Below are 25,255 nucleotides of genomic sequence, written 5' to 3'. Positions count from 1 at the left end.
TATATTAGCTATCATAAGTTTCCCCATTGGATAACTGTGATTTGAGTTCTATTCAATAGCATGATTTCAGACAAGGATGATATAAATAGAGGAATCAGTTGTTATTTTCCTCTATAACTTGTTTTTAGTCTTTGCAACTGTGTTCTAGCTTCAGCTGTAAAATCTTTTTGCAAATCATGATCTTCTTATAATATGTTTGTACTTCTTAATTCTACCTCAAGACATGGATGCACCCGTAGTTACAGAACTAATATGTTTGGCACATTCAGAAACAGAACACAACATGCACTTTCAGGGGTTACTGAATGCAGAAACTGAATGGCTTGGGAATGTAATCGTGGTAAATGTAAAATAGATTGACATGCCACATTGTTCCATAAAAGAGAGGTCATTGGGGGAAAATGAAATATACAACACACGAAAATGATGAAGTTGATCATATTAACTATATATTGTTTTGCTACAGTTGGAAATTTGATAGGACCAAAAGTATAGGAAGCAATTAATGCAAAGTTAAAAGGAGACTATACACATAAGCACAATCACACTGAGGGATGTGATCCGTAAAGAAAAATATTAGCATCCACTGAGATAAATCAGTAGACTTCCACATTCCATTGTTCTGCTTTCTTCAACTCCTTTTTGTAAGTTATCCAGTCAATACCTGCAAATTGTGACAGATTTAACTATCTTTGAGTTTGTTTTTCTTCATTTTTGGCATAAATTTGTGAGTAAAATATTCAGCATTTTACCATCCTTGGCAGCTAAATCCAACATAATGTCGTCGATCCCCTTCTCCATTCCTTTCAGTCCACACATGTAGACATAAGTGTTGTCTTTCTTGAGCAACTCCCACAACTCGTTCGCATACTGTGCCATGCGAGTTTGGATGTACATTTTCTCGCCTTTCTCATTTGTCTGCTCTCTGCTCACTGCATAGTCCACTCGGAAATTCTCCGGTGCCTTCTCCTCCATCTTGGCAAACTCCTGATCATAGATCATAAAGAAGAAACTAGCTATTTTGTCAAATATGCTCTCAAACACTAATGATTTAAAACTTATTTGAATGGAAATGGTAACTGCAAACTCACATCCTTGTAGAGCAATGAGCTGCTTGTGGGAACTCCCAGGAAGAGCCATGCAAGTCCATTGAACTATATCATGGTTTTTGCAAATTTCATTAATCATCAAGATGAAGAACATAAACTTTTTGTCAAAGTTTTGGAAGGCATTTTAAATTGTTTCCAATAAGATAAACTTAATTTACAATCTTAAACATAAAACAAAGTAATGTTTTTTGGTAAAGGTATAAATCAACAATTTGTTTCTAATTCCTTAGAGTTGAACAATACCTTGTAATCTTGATGCTTCTCAAAGAACATTTTCCACAAGAAAGACCTGAAAGGAGCAATCCCAGTTCCAGTGGCAAGCTGACATGAACGTTTCATCAAACAACACAAGAGAAACTAACTCAAGAAAACAAAAGATAAGTTTATATGGAACAAATTCTACCATTATTAATGTCGCATTAGGATCTTTGGGCATTAGCATTTCTTTCCCAACTGGTCCTGTGACCTTCACTTCAGCACCAGGCTTCAAGTCACCTGATCGGTTCATTGCACATATTTACAACATTAAAAAAAAAAGTGCCACAAATATTTTTGTCAAAAAAATTACATAAGAAATTTGAGCAGACTCCTTTGACAATCTCCCCTTGATCATTCGTATAAACAAGCCGTTTTACACAGAGAGAAACCTACAAACGCAGGTAGAAATTTAGAGCTCGATTCCATTTTTTAGTTTTCGAGTTAAAAAACTTTCACTAGAACTTACAGTCTTGGAATCACCAAAGTCTCCAAGAGCACTGCTGGCAATCGAGTACAATCTCAACTTGTGTGGCTTTCCATTCTTGTCAACCCCGTCGGGGATAACTCCAATGGATTGCCCTTCTCTGTAGGGAATCTCCCCTGCATGTTCGCATCTGATTCTTAGGATCAGCTACCAACTCGAAAGCCACAACTTTAACAATTATTTATTTATTCATATTTTGTTTCTATTCACTTTGATGCAATCCTAATTTGTCAGTCTAATCATTTTTAGCGATATGCATAGAGAGAGATAGAGAGATAATTAAGTTTAAGCTTTACCGTCTGTCGTGAAGAGCATGTGCCAAGTCTCGCCGGGAGCATCATCGCCGGTGATCTTGGTGTTGAGGAGGCAGGTGCTGATGTAGGGATCCTTGGGCTTATACTTGTTGGTCACCACTCCCTCGTCTTGCTTCTTCGAGACCTTCACCGGCTTCGCGGGCGCTGCTTCTGTTGTCACCTGAGCTCGCACAGCTACAGAGGCATGCTTCCTCACCACGCCTCTTCTCTTAGAGTACCAGCACGCCTTCACAGTCAATCAGGAACTTGAACATAAATAGGTTCTGGGTTAGAAGTCGACCATGAACACTGCAAACAGTACCTTGTGGAAGCTGGTGATCCTGTCGAGAGAGTCAGGATAGATGGAGGCAGAGGATGAGGATTTGGAGGAAGAAGAAGAAGGGAGGGAGAGCGCAGCAGTCAGAGCAGCAGAAGCCATGGCAGCAAATGGGAGTGGATGTTGGTGTGAATGAATATCGAGCAGCAACAAGTGAAGGAAAACAGAGGCGACAGGATAGGGAGATTTTCAATGGTTGCCGTAGATTTGGATGAGATGAGAAGGAAGTGGTGCTCGTTAGCTATATATATATATATATATATATATATAAAGACGGCTTCATTTGGATTATATTTGTTACGTTAGATCCGCAAAATCTAACGCCAAACCGCGCCATGCCGTGGATTCTCTTCTCTTTTGCAAAAAGTGGAATCCGTCACTTTAGCAATTTTACACGATCGATTCCATGATCATCTATGAGGAGGTAAATCGAAAAACTACAATTGGCCACGACGCAGAAGGATATTGCCTGACTTCGCCAGGATTCAAACCCTTGCCCTCTCATGCCGTGGATTCTCGTCGGATACGACGGCTCCAATTTCAAAAATTCAACTGCCGACGTGGCATCTCCTGTTCTTCTCTGTCCCATTTTTGCCATTCGCTTCCAAATCCGTGGTCCTTTCTCTTCTTCTTAATGTATGTTCAGTAGTAGCTCGTGAGAGATGGTCGTGGGACCGATCTCTTGTTAAGGTGGCAGATCCACCTTTTACAGAAGAGTAGTAGCTCGTGAGAGGCGAGATTAGAGATTGAGGAAAGCAGCTTCTTTTGATTCCGGAAGATTCAACGAGTAATTTTCTTTAGATCACTCAAGTCAATCGTTGTCGCGGAAAATAATAAAAGTAAAAGCTTTCTTTCTGTCAGTAATCAGAATCTTCTGCGGATTTGATAAGTTTAAATGAAAGGTGAAGATATTACTTGCTAATTAAATCCTGCTTGAGATACGTTGTGAGAAATTGTATAACCAGGAGCAACAAGGAAGCACGGACAGATTACTAGTGTTATCAAACCGGGCGTTTGATTCTTTTCTAGAGATGGTTTACTCGACAGCAGTATAGATTTTGATTGAAGGAGTAATTTGCAAGTCTTTTCCTTTATACATGATCTTATTAAACCAGCAGCAACATTCTTTTTTGGTTACGAGTATCAATTGCATCTAAGAGACTTCCAAACCTCTACATTTTGATGGTATTACTTTTGCATTGACATCCATGCAATCTGATGATGTACTTTACAGGAGTTCAAATTACATCCATGCAATCTAATAATGGATGGCCTTCACAGCTCAAAAGAATTGTAATTCATATCTTACAAAATAAATCACATTTCATAATCGAAATGATCAACCTCCAACTTATTTTAGAAAGTAAATCCTATTCCGATAGAGGGAGGTTTCATTCTCATAAAGTACTTACCACCTCTTTTTCCAAATGATAAAGACACAAGAACAAGGAACCCGAACTGAAGTAGCTCATGTTTTTAGTCTACGTTAGTCCTGTAATCAAGATTCCGGCAACTCGTTTTCAAGTTGCTAGAGACCTGCTATTTCCAGAAAATCAACTCATAGGAACAGACCCTATAGCTCATCTATATTTTCCAAGAGTAAGGATTAAATCTCATCAAAAGGAATGAATACCTGATACAGAACGCTTCCACCATGCTTGAGTTAGAAGATGAAGCTGAGTGTTGATGAAGCCGGACTGCTTAACATTTCTGGTTGACCAGTTGTGTTTTAATTAAGGCAGTCCTGCAGTCTAAAGCCCGAGATTATGCAATTTTGTTCCAGAACTAAATTGCATCAACTGTGGTTCCCTCAACCCTGGGATGCTGCAATTTTAGTTGTTCTGCAATTTCCTTCAACATTTCATATACTTGCGCAATCTCGGGTAGGGATTTATCGCCCACAGAAAACTTGTGAACAACAACATTCAAATCTATCAGTGTAGAATCAGGCAGCTGTTTTAATCCTCTCGCCTTCATCAAGTCTTGCAACTCTTTATGCTTGTCCCATCTTGATGCTGCAGCATAAACATTTACTAGAGGGACATATCGTTTGCTATTATATGGCTCCAGCTCAATCAAACATTTCCCTAAATGCTCTCCTACACTAATATCACCTCGAACCTTTGCTAGCCAAATTACTGCGCCCCATATGGCAGACCAATCATGCAAGGGCATATCTTGAATTGCCTTCAGTGCATCTTCAGGATTTCCAGCTCGAACATATAGATCAACCAAACACCAGTAATGTGCAAATTTTGGTTTGATATTATACTTTTCAGTCATCATCTTAAAATATTTGTGTGCTTCCTCAACCAAGCATGAATGAGCACAGGCTACCAAGATACATGTAAAAGTAATGTCATTTGGTTTTATACCTTCCTGCAACATTGTGTTGAAGAAACCGATTGCTTCCATGCTACGGCCATGACTTCCAAATCCAGATATCAGCGTGTTCCAACAAATCAGATCCTTGTTGGTGATTCTCTTGAATACTTCAGCTGCTGCTTCTAACAAGCCACACTTGCAGTAGAAGTTGACCACTGCATTACTTACATGAGTTGGTATCCGCCGCCACCTCCTCACCAAGAATCCATGGACTGATTTGCCATGTAGTGGAAGCTTACAGTGCGAGTAGACTGACAGCATACTGATCAGTGAGCAATCATCCGGCTTAACCCGAAGCTCTTGCATTTGGTGAAATAACAATATTCCCTTGTTAAACATCTTGTTTCTGACATACCCATTTAAGAGAGTAGACCAAGAAATGACACTACGGGAAGGCATGTTCTGAAACAGCTGCTCGGCCTGATCAAAATTGCAATTTTTGACATATCCATCCAGAACGGAGTTGTACGCGACGCGGTCTTTCTTGGGCATTTCGTCGAACAACTGCCTTGCCAGGTCCAACGCATCACAAGCAGCATACATGTGGATCAAGGAGTTGGCAACTTTGCTTAAAAATCCCAACTTCAATGCAAGGCAGTGGAACATCTCGCCTTGGTGAATCGATTCCCGGAGCTTGGCTGAGGTGATGAGGAGGGGGAAGGTGCAACGGCTGGGCCGGGAGCCAACGGGGTGGGCATGGCGAGCGAAGAAACGGACGGCCCGGGAGCCGTCGGATCCGACGCGGACAAGGGATTTGATAATGTTGTTAGCAGAGGCGTGGTCGGGGGAGCGAAGGGCGGAGTGGAGGAGGATGGCATCGTCAGGCGAGCAGCGGGAGTAGAGGAGGATGAGGTGGCGGGCGACTGGCTTGTGGGCGGTGGATCCGGAGACGGCGAGGAGGGCGTGGGCTGCGCGGAGGGGGAGAAGGGAGGGAAAGGGGGTGGCTAGGACGGGGGCGAGGGCGGCGGCGACGTTAGGGTGGAGGCGGGCGGCGACTTGCGGGTGGCTGAGAAGAGCAGAGACGAGGGTTTTTTGAGGTCGAGGCATGAGATGGCAGGCGACGGAGAGGAGGATCGTCCGATCGCTGAAGCCAAACAATGGCGGCGGGTCCCACGGAATTCGAAACCGGAAGGAAGAGGGGCAGGGTAGATTTACATGATCTTTCTTACATACAATCAAATGCATGATTTTAAGATTTAATCTTGTCGATTCATCTTCCAGTTTATAGATATTTTAATTTTAAAAAAATAATAAATCTCAATTAGTCCCATTGACTATGGGATGACCAATCCGGTCCTACGGAAGTTTCTCGCTAGCCACTAGGATTAATTGGGAAGTGCACGTAGTGGCTAGCCCAGATATCTAGCATCCTTTGATTGCGCTCTCCATTTGGAGGAAAATTTCTATAAATACGTCATAGTTGGGGATTGGGCCACTAGGGTAAATCGGAAAGTGCACGCAGCGGTCAAGATCGGCCCCACGGAAGTTTCTCGCCTGCCACTAGGGTAAATTGGGAAGTGCACACAGTGGCCAGCCCAGATGTCCAACATCCTTTGATTGCGCTCTCCATTTGAAGGAAAATTCTTGCAAATACGTCATAGCTGAGGATTGGACCACTAGGATAAATCGGGAAGTGCACGCAGTGGTCAGCCCAGCCATAACTAAGGATTGGGCCACTAGGATAAATCGGGAAGTGCACGCAGCGGTCAGCCCAGCATAACTGAGGATTGGGCCACTAGGGTAAATCGGGAAGTGCACGCAGTGGCCAGCCCAACCATAATTGAGGATTGGGCCACTAGGGTAAATCGGGAAGTGCACGCAGTGACCAGCCCAACCATAATTGAGGATTGGGCCACTAGGATAAATCGGGAAGTGCTGCCAGCCTAGATACTCAGCATCCTTTGATTGCGTTCCTCATTTAGAGAAAAATTCAAGTATTTAGGTGACAACCTGGATGTCTTACCATGGCATCATTGCCTCGGGATCATATTACTTCAATAATTAAAATTAAATGTGACTAAAAATATTTGTTTGAATTGTATCAAATAAATAGGGATGGATTGTGATTATCTTGACCCAGACCCAACTCCAATTGGGTTGGGTCAGGCCATGTTATGCCTACACCTAAAAAATCCACATATGTCACTAACAATCTAGAAAAAAATCCACATATGTTTCTAACACATTTAAATTTTATTAAATAAATAAAAATATCAATTACTATAAATAAATTCAATAAACTTGCCATTTTAACAATATTTATCTAGCCGCCGACACATTAAAACCGCTAGATTACACTGGGAAATCTAGTAGACGGTCAAAGACACAAGGGTCCCACATGGAAGACCAAAATCTATGCCGATCGCTCATCGAGGTTGAAATTTTGAGACGCAACATTTTATTCTCCCATTAAAAAACATACATCGAACATAAAATAATCACCGATCGGTGGTATCTTCTACATGATGAAATATCAGCTAATTAATCGACTGCAGCATGAAACAGATCATCACAGTGGCAGAAAAGTTGCTTGCTTTTAGACGCAGAACAGGACAGGAGTCTGGACTTGCTCCAGGAGCAATCAAGGCTGGTAGCTTTATTGCGCTTTTGGTTTTTTGTTTGTTGTTGTTTTTGTTTTTCTGATCGGAATCGGAGGGATGGATTCACGGGTGCAGAATGCGCAATGGATGATTCAGTTTATAGTTGTCGTCGTTTGGAAGATAATGGTGCCGTAATTTGCGTTGCTTTAAGGTTTTCGAGGAATAAAAAAGCAATCTTTTGGTCGCTTGTGGCGATGAGGAAGCCAATCGCCTCGGTTTCCTCAATGCTGAGCGGAGGGAGTCTGGATCCGGCGATGTAGGCGGCGCGGACTTGGATTGCTACTCCGGACCTGTGTGTTGCTTTACCCGGCGCCGGGATTCGATTTGTCGCCGTAGATGAGCTGTTTTCCTTGTCTCAGCCCTCGCCGGAGAGAAGCGAGGTGCAGAATCGAAGACAGCGGTCGTTCCCGCCTCCGTTCGCGTTTCGCCAACGATCCTTCCGGTGGCCGCCATCTCTAAACCCTAAAATCTCTTCTTTTGGTCGGCTCGCTATTCGATCTCTCTTCAAAACAAGTTTTTTTTTTTTGTTTGCTTTTCGCCAGAGAATGAGAAGCCGGCTCCATCCGACGGCGGCGAGAGGAGCAAATCCGCGAGAAAATTCACCTTTAGGGATCTCGCCGCGGCCACTCACAACTTTAGGGAGTCCAATCTGATCGGAGAAGGCGGCTTCGGGAGAGTCTACAAAGGGCGACTCGATTCAGACCAGGCAAGTTGATCACTCCTCCTCCTCCTCCTTGCTTCTGCCATCTCGCGGCTTGCTTCGTCTGAACATCGGAACTGGGAAACCAGATTCTGGCCATCAAGCAGCTCAAGCAGGATGGGTATCAGGGGAGCAACGAGTTCCTGGTGGAAGTTCTAATGCTCACTGTGCTGCGGCATCCCAATCTCGTGAACCTGATCGGGTACTGCGCGGAGGGAGATGAGAGGCTGCTAGTTTACGAGTACATGTGCAAAGGAAGCTTGGAAGACCACCTATTCGGTAAGCTCTCTTCTTCTCTTCTTCTCCTGTGATCTTGCACATTTGATACAATACCCAAATGGTGATGAAATTATGCAGATCTGACTCCTGACAAGGCGCCGCTCGATTGGAACAGACGAATGAAGATCGCTCTTGGTGCTGCAAAGGGGCTCACGTACTTGCACGACGTCGCAAACCCTCCTGTTATCTACCGGGATATGAAGGCGGCAAACGTATTGCTAGACGAAAACTTCAACCCCAAGCTCTCTGATTTCGGACTCGCTAAGCTCGGGCCTGTCGGCGACAAGACACATGTTTCGACGAGGGTGATGGGAACCCATGGCTACTGTGCTCCTGATTACGCCATGACTGGTAAGCTCACTGTGAAGTCTGACATTTATAGCTTCGGTGTGTTGCTTCTGGAGATGATTACTGGACGCCGAGCTTTCGATTGCTCAAAAACTCGCGCGGAGCAGAACTTAATAACTTGGGTAAGAAAGAGCATGCATATTATTAATGGTCTTATTCGATCGACACTTTTGGCACAAGAAAGACTGAATGTTTCATTCTGTTGGTATTGGTGATTCAGTCACGCCCGTTTTTGAACGATCGAAGGAAGTTCGGGCAGTTGGCTGATCCATCTCTTGAAGGTTGCTATCCTGCACGGGCCTTCCATCAGTTGGTGGTGATAACCTCGATGTGTCTCCAAGAGCAAGCCCATGTTCGGCCAATTATAGCTGATGTTGTGGTTGCACTTGAGCATGTGGCAGCCCAGCCGTATGTCGTCAGTCCTCGCCTACTGGGAAGATAGCATAGCTGCTACTTCAGCATCAAAAGGATGCTGCAAACTTAGACGACAAGGCATTGACTGAAGACGAAAGATACAAGTCAAGGACTGTTGATCAGAGTTCTCGTAACTATGAGGCATCACTGCTGTTTAAACATCACCACCAACTAACAGGAGGTAAGAGGCATCAAATCAGTTGAGGATACAGAATGCTTTAGCATTAGCATTGGGTGGTACATGCTAAACTTGTTTCATATATTAGAATTCTGGGGTTGACCCGATTGTGAGTCCATTTTGAGAACATCCCGGTACGTCTTGTCTTCGGCTGAATCTATCTTTATGTGAATTAGTAATGCTGTGTTGTTTTTTCACTAAATATATATTTACTTTCTATTAATGATAAAAGCACCTTATGCCATGTGGTAAAGAGGCCACAGGTGTTAACATTATAACATGATATACGCTCATTGACATAAAATACTAATCCTTGTACAATGTTAATGAGAAATCTTCGATCAACTGAATCTGTTGGGGCACATGAAATATCAACATGTAGCAAGAGCAATTGGGATAACATCCTCACTGAAATAGTTAGTCCAATTGACAGACCCATTTACATCATGCACTAGCATATATTAGAGACCAAAATTGATGTATATACAACTTGCTATTTTCGTATGAACAACAATCAGTAAAGGAAAATGAGGAATCACTTTATTGTCTCCTCAAGCCTCTGATAAAGCTAATGGTCTTTTCCATAAAATTTGGTATGTATGATATCGCAAAAGATGAGGATAAGACCTTCCATGGAAAGCTTCCAAACTTGATCAGATGTTAGTTATCTACTTTTCTATTCACAGCCTAATTCTCATTCAAGTAAACTACAGACATCTTCTGGACTCTCAGATTAGACTGAGGACGAGTGAGCCAAACTCTGGTGAAATTGAAGTAGCAGCTTCTACAACGCATTTGCGATATGAGAAATCTTCCGATGTACCATCCGACCTTAGAAGGATAAAACATCTGCTGCTTGGATGCAAATTACTATGCCCCACCTGAAAGACAAGATTGCTTAGTTGCCCAAACAAAATGTCCACAATGGCACCCCAAAAGCCATAAGGAGAAAGTGATTTGACAAAGAATATAGAAGTACGTCTAACCGACACTAGAAAAGAGTGTACAATTGCCAAATTCCATGTTAACAGCCGATTAGAAAATAGGTCTAAAGAGGTGGATTCAATGTATGACAACATTCTTGTGTGAACATAATAGAGTCAAGGTCTACATATTTACATGTGCATGCATATTAAACTGAAGGGCATACATCCTACAAGGCTCATATAGATATGAGAAACCGCAAGGTAAAAGAAGAATGTTGTTTGCAATTTTAATTGGGATGTAATGAAACCACAACCATTAAAGTGTTACATCCATGACAATATTGCAATGTGCAAGCATCAATACAACAAACGCATAGATACACAAAGTACCATCAATACAAATTTGGAGATAGCTCTAGAGTGGAAACATTAGCTATATAGGCATGAAAAAGTCCACAAAAACAATTTAGACAGATGAGAAATTCGACAGTTCAGGGTGGCAGTCTAACCACTAGATCAACAATGCCTACATAATCTAGAACCAAAATCAACAATAGAACAACTCAAGTTTACTTGAGAATTAATCCATTAGGCATATATTTATTAAAAAGCATAAACAACTATTCTTATAAAACACTTTGGTGTCATGAGTAAATGCAAATCAGTATTAGAGGAGGGACCCATTAGCTAAGGATGTTTTATAATACCAACCATTTCTAGATGTTCACATTTGTATTATCAAAATAACAATGAGCAATGCCCCCTTGTAGTAAACCAATAAATACCTTGATTTCTCTTATTCCACTTCCTATTTTTTCAGCACTTTTGGGATGATATTTTAAAGCTTCCATTAATGATGATTTATCTTTCTCATCAAGATATCCATCATTTGGGTACCTTCAAGAACAAACACTTGTTTAAGATAAAAAATAATAAAATAGCTGATATAAATATAGCAACACAGCAAACAAATGTGACAAAATAATTTTAATGAAACATCAATGTTCAAGGCAAGCAATTAACGAGAAGTTAACTTACCTGATAGAGACAGCCATATGAGAAGCTGTTTCTAACCACGGGAGTTATTGTTTTACCAGACAGAGCCACTCATATGATGATCTAACTTAAAGGGGGCAATTCAATTTTATTGCCAATCTGAATTCATCAACTGAATTAAGAGAGTGATTCGAAAAATATAAAGACTATCAGTGTGGATAAAAACAACTATATAGAAAAATACATTATCCATGTCTAGTTTAAATTTGTTTACAATTTATAAACTCCTAGCAATTATCCAATGACAGCATTCTCAATTTTATACAGCAAGGAGCATTGTTTGTTGAAATAATAGCTGGCCAAAGTAAAAAATTCAACTTGAAGGCATACATCACATAAGATCACTGCTAAAATTAAAGTAGTTTGCAACAAAGGGAGAAAATCTTAAATTCAGTTTACTTGTGCAATAATCCAACTTACTTGTGTAGTATCTCTCTTAATGAAGTTCCCATATCCACAACATAGGTCCATGAAACAGAACAATCTGAAGGCTTACATAGAAACTCAAAATTTTGGTTGCCTTTTAGATAACCATTGGTTGAATTTTCTAGCCGCCTATGGTGAACTTTCCAGTTATTACTTGCAGATCTGTCTAGAAACCTTTTCTCTATGTAGTCTTCATCAGAAGCTAACCGGTCAGTTGTGTCTACGGTACCAAGAAATGTGCTAGACTGCTTATGCTGCAACTTCCACTGGGCAGGTGTCGATTCATTACACTCCATGCCAATTTTACAGCCACCCCACTGCAGTTCAGGTTTGAGGTTATGCAGCTTTTCATATATATTCTGTCTTCCATATATGTTAGGAACCTGGAAAAAAAAGTGTGATTAACAAAAAAAAAAATACAGACCAAGAAAATGGGAACAGAAAGAAATATGCATCTCCCTCACTTTATGCATAGCTTGATGAAAAATCACGAGGCAATTAGATAAAATCTGTTAAATGTACATTGATGAGTAATCTTAAACAAGGACAATTGATGTGCTGAATTCAAATTCCAGTACTGGCCTGGGTTTAGGCAACAGGAACAAAATTCTTTTTATACATCAGGAACAAAGTTATATTGATGGATGTAAACCATGATGAAAATTAGCTTGAGAACATGTTGAAATATTTTTGAAAAAAGATCGTCTAAAACCAATCGAACAATGAAATAGAGGCAAAATTCATTGTAGAAGTCGAAGCCCATCTCCAGTAAGAATATAATCGATAATATTTTGCTTAGGCACTCAAATAGACTTTAGCATCCCCCCATAGATAGATCAGATATAAAGCATAGGGGTGAGATATTTTAATATTTAATCTGAGAAAAAGGTGATATAAAAAGTTTGCTTGCTGCACATAAAAATGATGTGGGACGCCATATTTAAGTTGCTTTTATCCTTCAATATTCAATCATTCATTCTATTATAGTTGTAACATCAATACCTGATTCAACGTGCAGAATTAGAGAAGAATTAATTGGCATCAGTGAGAGGTGAGAAGGGATGCACCTAAATGTTAAGAAAGCAATGCTCCCAAGTGGTCGGGTTCGAGAAGCTTGTTTTGATGTGTTTAGGTAAGGATTTAAGTTAGCTTTCTCTTTGTTTTTGACATATACATCAAATGTGCAACAATTTGGAATAGTGCAATAGGAGCTTCGAGTTTGGTACTTGGTACAATGGAAGACTTGACAGAGTCGAGTTGATGGTTCAATGGATGACTCAGTATAGTTGAGTTGAGTGCTTTAAGTGAGGGTAGAAAGATGGCACATGAAGCAAGCTTGGAGAGTTTGGTGCACAGAAACTGAGGGTCTGACACAAGGTGGACACTAGAAGGTGATGAAAGAAGGATGACAAGCATTTGGGAAGCTTAGTGCATCTGAGGTACTGAAAGCCAAATGTGAAGTGTCCTCTAAGGCGGTCCAAAATAAGGTGGATTAGTTAGCAAAGGGTGAATGATGGCGAATGATCAAGCTTGCAAAACTTGGTGCATCCGAGGGACCGAGAGTATGACATGAGATAAGCTTGAGAGAAATAAAGAGCATCAACAAGATTGAAAGATGTGAGATGCTACAAATGATGTATAATCTTGGACTTTTGCTTTTGGGCAGCATTATTAAGATGATGCTTGTAGCTAGATAGAGGTAGGCTACCTAACTTGGTTGAAACCTACAACTGAGAGGCAATAGGTTCCAAGTTGTATTTTGCGGGTTATCTCTATCTCAAGACTTTGGCTAGATTTACAAGAATGGAGGAATCATAGACCTGATGCAGTAGACAAGAGATAGATCTCAGTCGAATGAACAGTTCAGTCCTGGAGTCTACTGAGTGTAAGAGCTCAATGAGTAAAATATTTGTATTTGAGCAACTATTGACAGGAAGGTCAATCCAATCGACTGGATGGAACTTTGAGTCAACTGATGATATAACCTTTTAAGCTTGGACCTGTGTATATTCATTCGTTTTATTATTTTTAGATTATGTTATTAAGTAATCCAATTAATTTTATTATGAAATCTGATTTATTTCAGAAAGTGATCTATTCTATATTATTCTTTTTAAAAAAAAAAAAGAATACAGAGATTGCAGATGAAAAATTAGGATGTTATTATTCTGGTGAAATATGGATTCCTTTTGTTGGAAAATGGTTGGCAAATTTCAACAGATTACCTTTCCAGAGTATATGCAATCAAAAGGTCCACCAGTTCCAACAGGAGCCTCCTTACCCCAAGCCATCGCATCCAGAGTACCATGCAAACCATCAGCAGAGCCTTGCTTAGCAGCATTCACAAAGAAACTTACAGGTTTCTGAAAATACACCCCAACATTTTATCTTAAATGCTAGGAAAAAATGTGGGAACAAATTACAAATGCTAAGAATATTACTCACAGATAAGCATGCTTGACTAAAAGGAGATGAGATTAACATGTCATCCCTTTGTCGTTTGAGTCCTCTGGTATTTAGTCCATGAAACTCTCCAGTCACTGATAGACAATCAGCAGTGATAATTAAGTTTTCCTTGAGTATATTCTTTCCTATCTCATCTGTTATTGACGTCAAGGACTGCAAGTATCATAATAATTCAAAGCCTATCAATACTTAACACTGAGCATAAGAAATTATCAATAAAGAAAAATTGGCACAAGGTTCGCACTTTTACAAAGTATTGCCATGCCGCGTCTATTCCATATGTGCTAAAAGCATTGAAAGTATCATCAGGATAACTGCGTTCCCAATCAATCAGGTCCATTATTGGTACACAGGCACTCTGAAGGGTACTCCAGAAAGTTCCAGGTAAAGATTTTTTTGACATTGTTACTTTCACAAAGAGTTCAGCACCAAAACCAGGAAAAGAATCACACAAAATTTCAACCTTCTCAGAAGCAGAAAACCCTGTTAATATACTAAATGTATTAATTTTAACTTTATAGCAAAGGGGATATCAGAACCATGTTATATAATATGCAAGAGAAACAGATATTTGGGACAAGAATATCATGATTTATGAACTTTAAAGTAAAATTGGGATCTATTTATTACACGACAACAATTTTCATTTCATTTACCATGATTTATGAGCTTAATGTAGATAAAATAAAAGAAACACAGTCTGCTAAGTAGAACATTCAACTTATGAACACACCAGCAAGAAAACAAAAGCAGTTAACTTCATGAAAACGATGAAGCCTGTGACAAGGATGCATATCTTACCCAACTTGGACTGAAAAAATTCACAATCCTTTATTTTCATAAGCAAGTCAGGCAATGCAGAAATGAACTAGGGCAGTTGAGTTGGACCAAACCAAACAGCCAAATCATAGAGTTTTGGATTAATACAATGTTAATCTGGCCAGGGACTGTATCCAAATCCTTATTGAGTCCAAGTTTAGACCATTGATTAAAGTTTAAATCTTACATCCAAGTAACAAACTGTTCTGCTATGATACCTGAGACAAATTCATCTCTAAGAATGTTATTGGACAGAGTCATGGTTTTTCATACTTAAGAAAAATTAACCTCATACTTTGCTGATGCAAAATATAATCACCACCTTTAACAAGTGTTGCAAGAAGAAATGGAACCACTCCGTCTTTTACTATATCCAACTCTATTTGTGACCCTGAAGTTTCAACACCAACTGTGATACAAAAAGTCGCATCATGTTCCTTGTGCTTATTTACTGCTGTACAATTCCTGCATAGGTATGTACGTTTCACAAAGGTTTAGTGCTTACATTTGTCAATTGAAGTGTGTAATGTTAGATAACAAACAAAATAAATGTTGAGAACAAAATGAATTCAAACCAAACTGAAGCACAATAAAAAATGGTAATGAATTTCCAGACATTGTATCATAGCATGTACATAAGCTCACATATGCTGACATGAAACTTTTACAGACACATGAGAAAACACAAATCACAGCATTTATAGATTGACCACTCAGAAATTAATTCATTTAGGTCTGCAAAGGAACCAAATAAATCACAAACCATTCAGTAATTGGCTCAATAAAAATTAGGTTCAAGTGACCCGAACTAAGCACTAAGACAAAAACTAAGCTATTAATATTGCTCAGATTCTCTTTTGAGTTGCTTCATCTATCCTTTACATACCCATTTTCAACACAGAGATAATCTGAGTGGACACTCAACATTCCTATTGATCTAATATAAAATTTTTATCGGATGTCTCCGAAGAGCTCAATTGTCAAATGTACCAAGCATGGGCATACCGAGTTCAAGTTATTTAAGCACATAGGGAATCTTGTTCAAGTCACTAATCAACATGCTTTTATGAAATTCAAGCTTAGGTGCACTTTTGGTCGCATACTAAAGCTACTGACAAATTTTAGATTGGTCAGCCATAAGGTTTAATTTGTTGATTTTTGTGTTTAAGCTCAAACCCATTTACTTATGTAAATCTCATTTAGAAAGATAAACAAGTTGAAACTCAAGTAGATCATGGACTTGCAAATATTCAAAATGAAAATCAACATCAGAATCAAATAATTATTTTTCAAACCAAAAAAATGTAAGTTCAATGCAGCCCTGCATGTTTACACTTCACAATTCTATCCACTGAATTTTTGATAATTTCCAAGTAATTAGGTACAACTGATTAATAGAGTTACAAGTCTGAAAACAACACTCATACAAAGTTGTTTTACAACATGAATATACTATGCTATAAGTTTGACGCACTAATTTAAGGTTGTAAAATACATATGTAATCTTAGGCTTGGTGTATCTTGATCATGATGTATACCCCAAGATCTTATAATATTATGTGCAATTACCCAAACTTTAAATGGTTACATAAAGCAAACAAAATTCGACTCGCTATATTTCAACTATGATCTGGAAGCCATGCCTAGTATTACCTTAGTTCAATGAAATAAATCTAAAAGATCAAATAGCAACATGCAATTTGGCTATTGGGCATTTGACTGTGTTTTTACTTCTAAAATCAATAGTAACAGGTCATACACATTATATCTCAATAAGTTTTTATGGCCCCATTGTGAAGGGTGCAGAAAAAGTCAACTCAGGCATAACATAAGTAGTTTGTTCATGTGGCTTGACGCTGGAGCTAAAACATTCCCTCTAAATAATTAAACTACTCGACTATCACATACATGGTGTCATATATAAACCAAATTTATGCTGAGTTATGGAAGTGATAAATCATTATATTAAGAACTAGTATCTATAAGACTATTTGTCTATGCATTGAAAGTAACCCTAGTAGTCCTCTATGTAAATCTTCCCAAAATGTGATTCACTTTGACCTTTGTGTCAAGAATCATGTTGATAAATAACAAGGGGACATGCATCAAACCTGACATGAAGATTTGTTGTTGGCAAGAATATATAGAAGCATCAAAATCACTTATGAATGAGAGCAATCACACACATGAAAATACAGGACATAAGAAAGATAAAGAACTGACTTGCTTAGAAAGTGTAATCTTGGAAGTGTAATGTCTATCCTTTTCTTTTCTGAGTCATAACACTTTCTAAGCTCCTTACTGACAGACTGCAAACTTAAACTTTTCCTTGTCATCTTATCCTGTCAGGAAAAAGAAACTAATGGCTACCAATCTCATACAGCCATAAGCACATAGATCAAGAACACAGGTCCATGAAAGATTATAAAAATCATGTACCTTGCTCAAATGAAAATGCACAATCCATGGACTGAGGTTTGTTCCTTGAACATCATGGCCATTATAACTGAAAAGGAAGCAATTAAAGATAAGGAAATGAAATAAGAAACAGATCAAAGACATTAAATGGTACCAAACTAAATACTAACTATATCAGAACAGTGTCAACCAATTCATAAAAGGAAACTCTCTCCAAATGATTCTTTACTTCTATGGCACCATATTCAAAACCATATCTCCAGTCTTGTAGTCGCTTTGAAAGAAAAAGTAAGGCGACTTGTTTGACAGATGAATTAGCCTTGTTGCATTCCAACACTCTCTGCAATATCAGACAATCATATTTTTGAGTAATTATAGCAACATTATTCAAGTCATCAGAAATAATGTTATCTAACTCTTAAAGACAACTGTAACCATAGAATCCTAAAAGTTAAATTGTGACTTTTAGGTCAACTAATGCAACTATATGGATTAGTTGTATTATGTAAAGTTAAGCTATAAACCATACGAATGAATCACATTTTCATAATATAATCATCTAAAAGTTCCAATATATTCTACTTGCCAAATATACTTGATTGTTGTGATTGTGATGGTGGTAAATCAAAGAAAAATTTAAGTAGGTTGTGCCACAAAGAACAGAATGTATAAAAGTGGTTCAGACAAATTATGAAATGAAATTGACCAAACACGATGAAGTCTTGCATGGAATAAATGACAACATAACATCCATGTAGATGACCCCAAACTGTTGGGATAAATACTGCTTAACAACAATGAATAAACCCCTTTACGATGTAAAAAATAATATCAATTCCATTATAATGACCACCAATTACTTGTAAATCCTGTGAATTCAAAATTGTAATTATAGATTACAGATTGACTACAAGATTTTGAGTTCTGAGAAATAATTAAAGAACACAACTCTTATTTTGCCAGAAACTTCTACAACAAACTCATTAGATCTTCTGTCTACTTTTCTCAAAAACAAATTTTACCATTTCAAAGCATGGAGAGAACAAATTTAACCAAGCATACAAATCTTCACTATCTATATTATGTTACTGAACGCCCAGATTCCTCAAACAAAGACCATGATCAAGAAAATAAATAGCACCTCCATACATTATGAAAACGTTAATAAATTGGTTAAGATTCAAGTTCAGCTGAGAACACAACCTTTCACAGTTAAAATAAACTAATAAATATTTCAAAAGGTGAAATGTTGAAAAAAAATGACACTGAGTAAGCGAAGTTGATGTTGATTCACACAACAAGAATTTATAGGTTCATATCTTATATTCTCATTCCGTTGAAATTGAGTAAACAATTATTATCTTCCAATCAGACAGCAATATTCATGTGGTGAATGGAGACTGCAGAAAAGCATGGTTGGAAATATTGAGCTCTAGTTATGGATCTCACTTAGACACTGAGGTAACCATATCATAGAAACAGATGAATAGCAGTCGACTAAGATTTCATTGTTGGAAATGCACTAGTAAATCAAATCATGGCAGACAAATAATAAAAGGATTATGAAATTAATAAAAACTCATATCCACACTATTTCTATACAAGGTCTAAATGAATCAAAGTAGAAACACAATAGAATATATCAGAAAACAAGAACAAAAGTTGCACTAATAAAAGAAACACAGAAGTCAACAAAATCGTTGAATAACTGGCAATGCGAGCATAAAGCAAAATTAGATGCCAACATGACCTTAAATTTCATAAGTGCAGAATTTTCAATGTTATTCGTTGGATTGTCAAGAGCTCCATATGCAGCCTCAGAAATAGTACAAGCGGCCCATGATCCAATAGGGTGACCACCTAGTCCAGGACATTCAGCATCCATCCTGCCTTCAATTGAACCCTGTGATGTGTTGTATGAGAACTCAACAATTTGCTGACCATATGGATTTCTAACTGTTCCATCATAAGCAACATAAAGGTCACGCATGTAAAACATAAGCTTTCTAGTCAAAGTTCCTGGAATTTCTGCATTCTCAGAAAAGAGATTAGCACGGCCAGATATCGCATGCACCAAAGACTCCAATGGGTTTAAACCATCAATAAAAGAAGTACCAATAACAGCATAAAAACTTTGCTTGCACGAAATTTCAACTGCATTTGACACTGCAGCATCATCTGACTTTTGCATGTTCCACAAATCACAGTTAAGTTTGCGAGGAACTCTAAAAGGCAGTGGGCATGGAGAAAGTTGAAGTCCCAGACATGCACCCTGTTGAATTAATTTTAGCAAGCTTCCTTTGCTTCCAGCATCTACCATTGCCAACATTGAGTTATCCTTGCTGATAAATTGACGGACTGCACTTAGAAGCTCTTGATAGACATCCTTAAAAGCAGAAACAGAAGTCTGTCTAGCACATCTTTTGGAAGCAAGTTTGTATTGACTCATAGAACCTAATGAATCTTCATTGTTATTATGACACCTTAGTGCCTCATCCATCTTTGGTTCCATAATTAGCTGCTTAATCCAGCAAGCATCTTCAGCTTCTTCTAATCCAAATGATACCTCATCCATCATTTTCCTTCGTGAGGATAAATCTGAAGACAGGTAAATATCACTTAAGGAAACACTTAAGCCTCTTCTTGTCAAATATTCACAGAGAAGTTGCTCAGCGTCATAGAGGTAATCAAGGGCTTTCTTACCATAATGTTTGAACAAGATTGTAATCAAACCAGATGTATTATTCCTTAGCCAAAAAGATGATCCACGATAGGACATGACCTCACGATAGGACATGTCCTCATGATAGGATATGACCTCACCCTTACGTATCATACAATTTTTGTCACAAAAATCCATAGTTGGAGGAAGAAGCATGCCAAATAATTGTTCTCCAGTCCAGAGAGAAGTCAGAAATTCTGGAGCCTTGACAATTGCAGGAGGTGGCACTGGAAAAGAACAAAGCATTGCTAACTGCTGCATATCAAATTTGCTAAAAAATTCCTGTTTTGTTGTCAGCAAATATGTAGCAGTTAGGCTATCATGTGTCAAGAAAAGTAAGCTTTTTCCATCCTGTGCATTAAATAACTGGTGGTCTAAGCTAAGCAGCTCCTTAAGTTCTGTTCTGCAGCCAATGGATTGTGGTACATAACCATGTAAACAATCCCCATCAAAATCCCCTAATAGTGGAGAACAACACAAGGGGTTTATTGAAACAACAGATTCAATAGGAAGAATCCGCACTGACAAAGCAATAAGAGAATGTTGATGAACCGAAGGGGGTCTGTTGATAAGTACAATGTCCCCATTCTCCAAAGGTCTATACAGTATATCACCAACCTGAAGTTGGTTGGTTTTTTTTATGGAAGTTAATTTCCCTTTGCTTCTGACTAAAAATCCTTCCCCTGGAAGTGTGTAGCACATATATGCAAGCAGATGAAGATTGCAAACCATGTTCAGCTTTTCAATATTGTAAGCGTTTACATGCTCAGGAACAGTTAACCTTCTGGACATGAAATGTGGAATACCAATTTCATTTGAGCTTATCTTAGGATCACCGACCATAGTTAGACGGAATACATTATCTGATCTTTTGCTTAGAACAACATCTTTCATCCATCTTAATCCAGATGTACTTTTAGAATCTTCATTTGAAGGATTAGGAGCACGGAACTATCAAAAATATGGTATGTGTGAGCATAAGGAATTTAGTGAAAGAACATATTGGGACATACAATCCATTTATAACAAACACATACAATTAACAACTCTGAGAATTCTATGATTCCTAAAAAATCCGAAAGTTACATTATCCTAAAGACACAATTGAATAAGATTGTCATTTTCTTTAATAATTCTAACGATATGAGGACCTAAAGTTGAGTATATCTATAACAAGTTGATTTTTATAATATTTTTGAGCCAGCTTGAGAGGAGTGTTATGGATAAATGTGTAACTATGACGGGTGTTTCTATATAGGTAGTGGGGGCTATGTTTGATTAATATTCTCCCTAACGTGTGTCAACAACAAATGTATTTTCACCTATTTATTTAAATAAGCATAATTCTGGTTTATGACTTACCTATAGTTACCTATGGCCTTAAAAACAAGTAGTATAGTTTCATTTAAAACTGTGCAGATATAAGCTAGCATAAGAATAAGATGTCTTAACAAAAAAGCATAAATTCAGAATTTAAATAAAATAAAGATAGATAGTGTACAACAATAGTAGAAGCATCTTGTTGCTTAGACAACCAACAAAAAGCATAATATAGCCTTCATCAGCATCATCAAATCATGTTAGTCCCTCCACTTTTGAATCCGCAACAAGGATTTTATCCCTACATTTAATATTATGCGCTAGTGATAAGTAATATCGAGATAGTTTAAATTAACTAGATTTTGTGAGGTTTTTCACATTTTGTCTTCAACTCTTGATTCAACTTGTTTGATTATAAAGTTTATTGGTCATTGTTCAACATATCCCTGACATTTTAACATATTTTTACTCATTTATCATTATAAGAGCTGAATTGTATCACTTGTGAATTTTATAAATATACTTAGTAATACACATGGCTATATGACTAGTAATATTCAAATTAATTTGTAACCACAATAACTAAAGTCCTGTTTGAAATCCCACTACCCTTTATTCCCTCCACTTTAACAAAATCAATTCACAATCTACTACTTTCAACATATCTATACATCTCAATTAACCTTTTCTCAGAACTACACCTAAATGTTGCAAGATAAAATAATAATTTTTATATGAAACGCGAATTAGGAAGTTAAGTTTTAAAGGTCTTAAGTTCGATAAAAGTTTATTTTGCCAAATCTTCTTATTTAGGAGAATTAGTTATTTAATGTGGTTTTAAAATTGATAATTGTGAGGAAAGTTTTGATAAAAGTTTAGTTTGATTTGATTTTTTCGCTGCTTTGTAATTTGATTTATTTCTTACTTTGGTTGGAATCTTTTAGGTATAGAGTTATTTCATTAAATGTTTTTAGTTCACTCCTATATCTTTTTTAGTAACCCTTCTATGCATCAATCTTAACATTTTTTTTTTAGATTATTTTTTTGAAATAATCTAAAAAATGTCCTTTCCTATCAACGAATTCATCTATACATATCCATAATGTAAGACCCACCCTAGAATAGCTTTCCAAAAGATAATTTTAGCCTAGACTTAGGGGCACAAGAAGACCACATACGATAAGAGTCAAGAAACTCCTCTCTGTTTCTATTGACCCCAATTTATCATAAAATTATATCTCCATCAATATCTTCTTGTTGAAATTATAGGATAAGTAAAATCATTACTTAGAAATCTCATGTCTTAATTGTTCTTGCTATTGTTTTTATTATGGAAACAAAGGTTTAAAATCTCAAACCATATTGGAGTTTTGATTTCTGATCAAAATGATAAAGTTTCTAAATTATCATATCGTATCATGTTGATATAGTTTTATAATAATTTACACTTATAATATATTTTCATATTTTGTATCATGTTGATATAGTTAAGGATGTATTTTTTGGGGTAAATGAATGTATACTTATATCATTTTATTTAATTATGTTTGAAATTTATTCATTAGCATTTAATAAAAAAATTGTGAATATCACAATTTTGGTTTAATTTTTCACATAACCACAATTATTGGATGAAAAATAAAGAAGTCAAATTTTTTATATATTGGATAAAAATTAAATGAACTAAAAATAGTCAAAGAAAATAAATAAATTACTTTTATTTAAAACCTAATTAAAAAATTTTATTAAATCATTAATGATTGCTTGTCTTATTGAACCTTGATTTTTTTATGGTATTTGTTTTATCGCTTGCTCGTACAATCTTTCAAATTTTATCTTATTCAATTTTTTATATTTTAATATTTTTAATTTTTTATACTACTAATTAAGCTAAATTAAATTAATATTTTTAATTTTCCATCGAGTAGATATGGTGATTAAGATTGAGTAGGTTCAATTTGGATTTATAGTGACCGATTTAAAATTAAACCAAATTTATATATATGTGATAGTTTGGTTTAGTCATATTTATTAGAATAATTGTATTTTAAAAAGTTTAGGAATAAATTAATTACTCTTTTTTGCTCATTCCCACTGATTCCTCCCCCATCACACAATGCTACCTTAGATTCTTCCCTAATCGTGTAGAGCGCCTATGTCGCATGCCGTCATGCATCACCACAATTGTTAATGCTCACCCACAGCCTAGTTACCATCCAATATTCCTCTTCTCCTCCACTATCCTCCTTTTGCTTTCTCTAGCTCAATTTTGGTTCTCTTCCCGTCATGCATCACCACAATTGTTAATGCTCACCCGCAGCCTAGTTACCATCGAATATTCCTCTTCTCCTCCACTATCCTCCTTTTGCTTTCTCTAGCTCAATTTTGGTTCTCTTCCTTTTCTTCTCTTTGTTTCTCGTTGTTGTTGCACATCTTTTTTTCTTCCTCTCCTCCTTTCTCTCCTTCAATTTTTTCCCCTTTTTGTTTCCACGTTGTTGCGCCATTGTGCCACCACACCAAAGGGTTTGGCAGAACAATAAATTTTGCTCATATTAACTGGCATGACTTGACACTTAAAACCATGATTGGAACTATATTTAGTACTTAATTAAAGTTTTTCATCACAATTAAATTTAAAGTTTATGCTATTATAAATTAGCATAAAATCATCTGAAATAACATACACCAAGAAAGTTCAACATAAAAAAGGCCTAAAGCTTTATGCCATTTACTATGATAAACTACATATATATTATATATATTTATTACTTGCCCCATTAAGGCAACTTTCTACTCACATCTCTTAGCTAACATATATAATAATATGGTGCCCATTTACTATGCTAACATATATAATAATATGGTGTGGCAAAATATGTGTTATGATCATGCAAATGTGACATCCTGCAATCCAATGGCATGGTAAAACAAAGCATCACATATTTACATCAAAAAAATAAAATGCTTTGAGGAAATTTGTATCGTACCTTAGACACATTCCAACAGTCAAGAACACGGCTTGCCGTGTATGAGGCAGCTATATGGCCAAACTGCTCAAGTTGCCTGAAGTCAACAACTTTCTTGCTTAAATCAACCAATTTTTTATAAGCCTTGGTGCGTTCATCCTGCATTCATACAATATCACATAAAGGTAATGGAAACAATGTGGGAAATAAATATAACATGGATGTCCATATTGTACTTAACCTACACAGATAATAAAATATTCAAATAGAAAAAAAAAACTTACAAAATATAATTTCGGATCATCAGCAAAGGTATGTGATGTTTCCACCACTCTATGACAATTAGGAGTAATCGGAATATAAGAAAGAAATAATAGCTCACGCCTTGAAACAAACTGGTGAATAAATTCTGGATCAAGTGTCTTCAGCAAGCAAAATGCCTGAAACTAAAAAATTAGCAACGAAGATACACAAAATGATGACAGAATAAAGTGTTCAAAAGATCAGTTGTGTGAACAGGAATTTCAACACATGACAAACCACAGGAGTGTTATCAAGATGCTAGCAACTTTCAATGGTTTAGAATGACTGGAGACTAGTTTGACTTTCATTAACGGACTTAGAACAGAAATTAGAGAATTTTAAGTTAATTTCCCCTCAATCACTAGAAGATGCAAACTGGAAGGCCTTAGAACTTGAAAAGGCCTTCAAGTTCTCTGCGTATCGACAAACTCCTTCAGCCAGAACCACC

At 37.2% G+C, this 25,255-nt stretch overlaps 4 protein-coding genes across 5 annotated transcripts; 1 reads left to right on the top strand and 3 right to left on the bottom strand.

The window, feature by feature from the left end:
* Positions 1-424: 424 nt before the first annotated feature.
* Positions 425-2,675, bottom strand: LOC141838199 (ferredoxin--NADP reductase, leaf isozyme, chloroplastic-like). The gene is made up of 9 exons (XM_074725610.1): positions 2,467-2,675; positions 2,148-2,391; positions 1,834-1,967; positions 1,678-1,756; positions 1,513-1,604; positions 1,353-1,430; positions 1,092-1,154; positions 753-987; positions 425-664 (listed from the first exon to the last, which is right to left on the bottom strand). The coding sequence occupies exons 1-9, from the start codon at positions 2,581-2,583 to the stop codon at positions 597-599; spliced, it is 1,110 nt and encodes a 369-aa protein (XP_074581711.1). The 5' UTR covers positions 2,584-2,675; the 3' UTR covers positions 425-596.
* Positions 2,676-3,786: 1,111 nt separating this feature from the next.
* On the bottom strand, positions 3,787-5,913 carry LOC141838198 (pentatricopeptide repeat-containing protein At5g66520-like). The gene has a single exon (XM_074725609.1). It carries the CDS (start codon positions 5,911-5,913, stop codon positions 4,267-4,269), a length of 1,647 nt encoding a protein of 548 aa, XP_074581710.1. The 3' UTR covers positions 3,787-4,266.
* A 1,472-nt stretch (positions 5,914-7,385) lies between these two features.
* LOC141838200 (putative serine/threonine-protein kinase PBL21) lies at positions 7,386-9,608 on the top strand. The gene is made up of 6 exons (XM_074725611.1): positions 7,386-7,456; positions 7,618-7,908; positions 8,009-8,172; positions 8,256-8,445; positions 8,524-8,915; positions 9,014-9,608. Exons 2-6 carry the CDS (start codon positions 7,803-7,805, stop codon positions 9,233-9,235), a joined length of 1,074 nt encoding a protein of 357 aa, XP_074581712.1. The 5' UTR covers positions 7,386-7,456; positions 7,618-7,802; the 3' UTR covers positions 9,236-9,608.
* Positions 9,609-9,794: 186 nt separating this feature from the next.
* On the bottom strand, positions 9,795-24,842 carry LOC141839423 (DNA-directed RNA polymerase IV subunit 1). Of its 2 annotated transcripts, XM_074727165.1 has the most exons (14): positions 24,789-24,842; positions 24,526-24,663; positions 20,315-21,169; positions 19,247-20,278; positions 17,667-17,836; positions 17,518-17,584; positions 17,302-17,420; positions 15,401-15,543; positions 14,504-14,742; positions 14,239-14,412; positions 14,019-14,156; positions 11,788-12,176; positions 11,097-11,208; positions 9,795-10,266 (listed from the first exon to the last, which is right to left on the bottom strand). In XM_074727165.1, the coding sequence occupies exons 3-14, from the start codon at positions 21,110-21,112 to the stop codon at positions 10,114-10,116; spliced, it is 3,534 nt and encodes a 1,177-aa protein (XP_074583266.1). In that variant the 5' UTR covers positions 21,113-21,169; positions 24,526-24,663; positions 24,789-24,842; the 3' UTR covers positions 9,795-10,113. The 2 variants fall into 2 exon arrangements, with proteins under 2 accessions (XP_074583266.1, XP_074583265.1); XM_074727164.1 differs by having other exon boundaries at positions 19,247-21,169.
* Positions 24,843-25,255: the final 413 nt, after the last annotated feature.

The sequence above is a fragment of the Curcuma longa genome, chromosome 11 (genome assembly GCF_044706935.1).
Source record: "Curcuma longa cultivar G26 ecotype Majalengka, Jawa Barat chromosome 11, ITB_CL_G26_1.1, whole genome shotgun sequence".
Taxonomy (NCBI): Eukaryota; Viridiplantae; Streptophyta; class Magnoliopsida; order Zingiberales; family Zingiberaceae; genus Curcuma; species Curcuma longa.
The sequence above is the reverse complement of the archived record's forward strand: the minus strand, read 5'-3'. Positions and strand labels throughout refer to the sequence as shown.

Bases quoted from the DNA above. Each gene is read 5' to 3' on its own strand.
- LOC141838199 (XM_074725610.1), bottom strand. From the start codon at position 2,583: ATGGCTTCTGCTGCTCTGACTGCTGCGCTCTCCCTCCCTTCTTCTTCT. The intron at 1,605-1,677 runs GTAATTTTTTTG...TGAACCGATCAG, and splicing joins AGTCTGCTCAAATTTCTTAT to GTGACTTGAAGCCTGGTGCT. The intron at 1,155-1,352 runs GTATTGTTCAAC...ACCATGATATAG, and splicing joins AGAAGCATCAAGATTACAAG to TTCAATGGACTTGCATGGCT.
- LOC141838198 (XM_074725609.1), bottom strand. From the start codon at position 5,913: ATGCCTCGACCTCAAAAAACCCTCGTCTCTGCTCTTCTCAGCCACCCG.
- LOC141838200 (XM_074725611.1), top strand. From the start codon at position 7,803: ATGAGCTGTTTTCCTTGTCTCAGCCCTCGCCGGAGAGAAGCGAGGTGC. The intron at 8,446-8,523 runs GTAAGCTCTCTT...GAAATTATGCAG, and splicing joins CTTGGAAGACCACCTATTCG to ATCTGACTCCTGACAAGGCG. The intron at 8,916-9,013 runs GTAAGAAAGAGC...TTGGTGATTCAG, and splicing joins AGCAGAACTTAATAACTTGG to TCACGCCCGTTTTTGAACGA.
- LOC141839423 (XM_074727164.1), bottom strand. From the start codon at position 21,112: ATGAAAGATGTTGTTCTAAGCAAAAGATCAGATAATGTATTCCGTCTA. The intron at 14,743-15,400 runs GTGGTGATTATA...GTATATTAACAG, and splicing joins TCTTGCAACACTTGTTAAAG to GGTTTTCTGCTTCTGAGAAG. The intron at 12,177-14,018 runs GTAATCTGTTGA...TTTTTTTTCCAG, and splicing joins ATTGCATATACTCTGGAAAG to GTTCCTAACATATATGGAAG.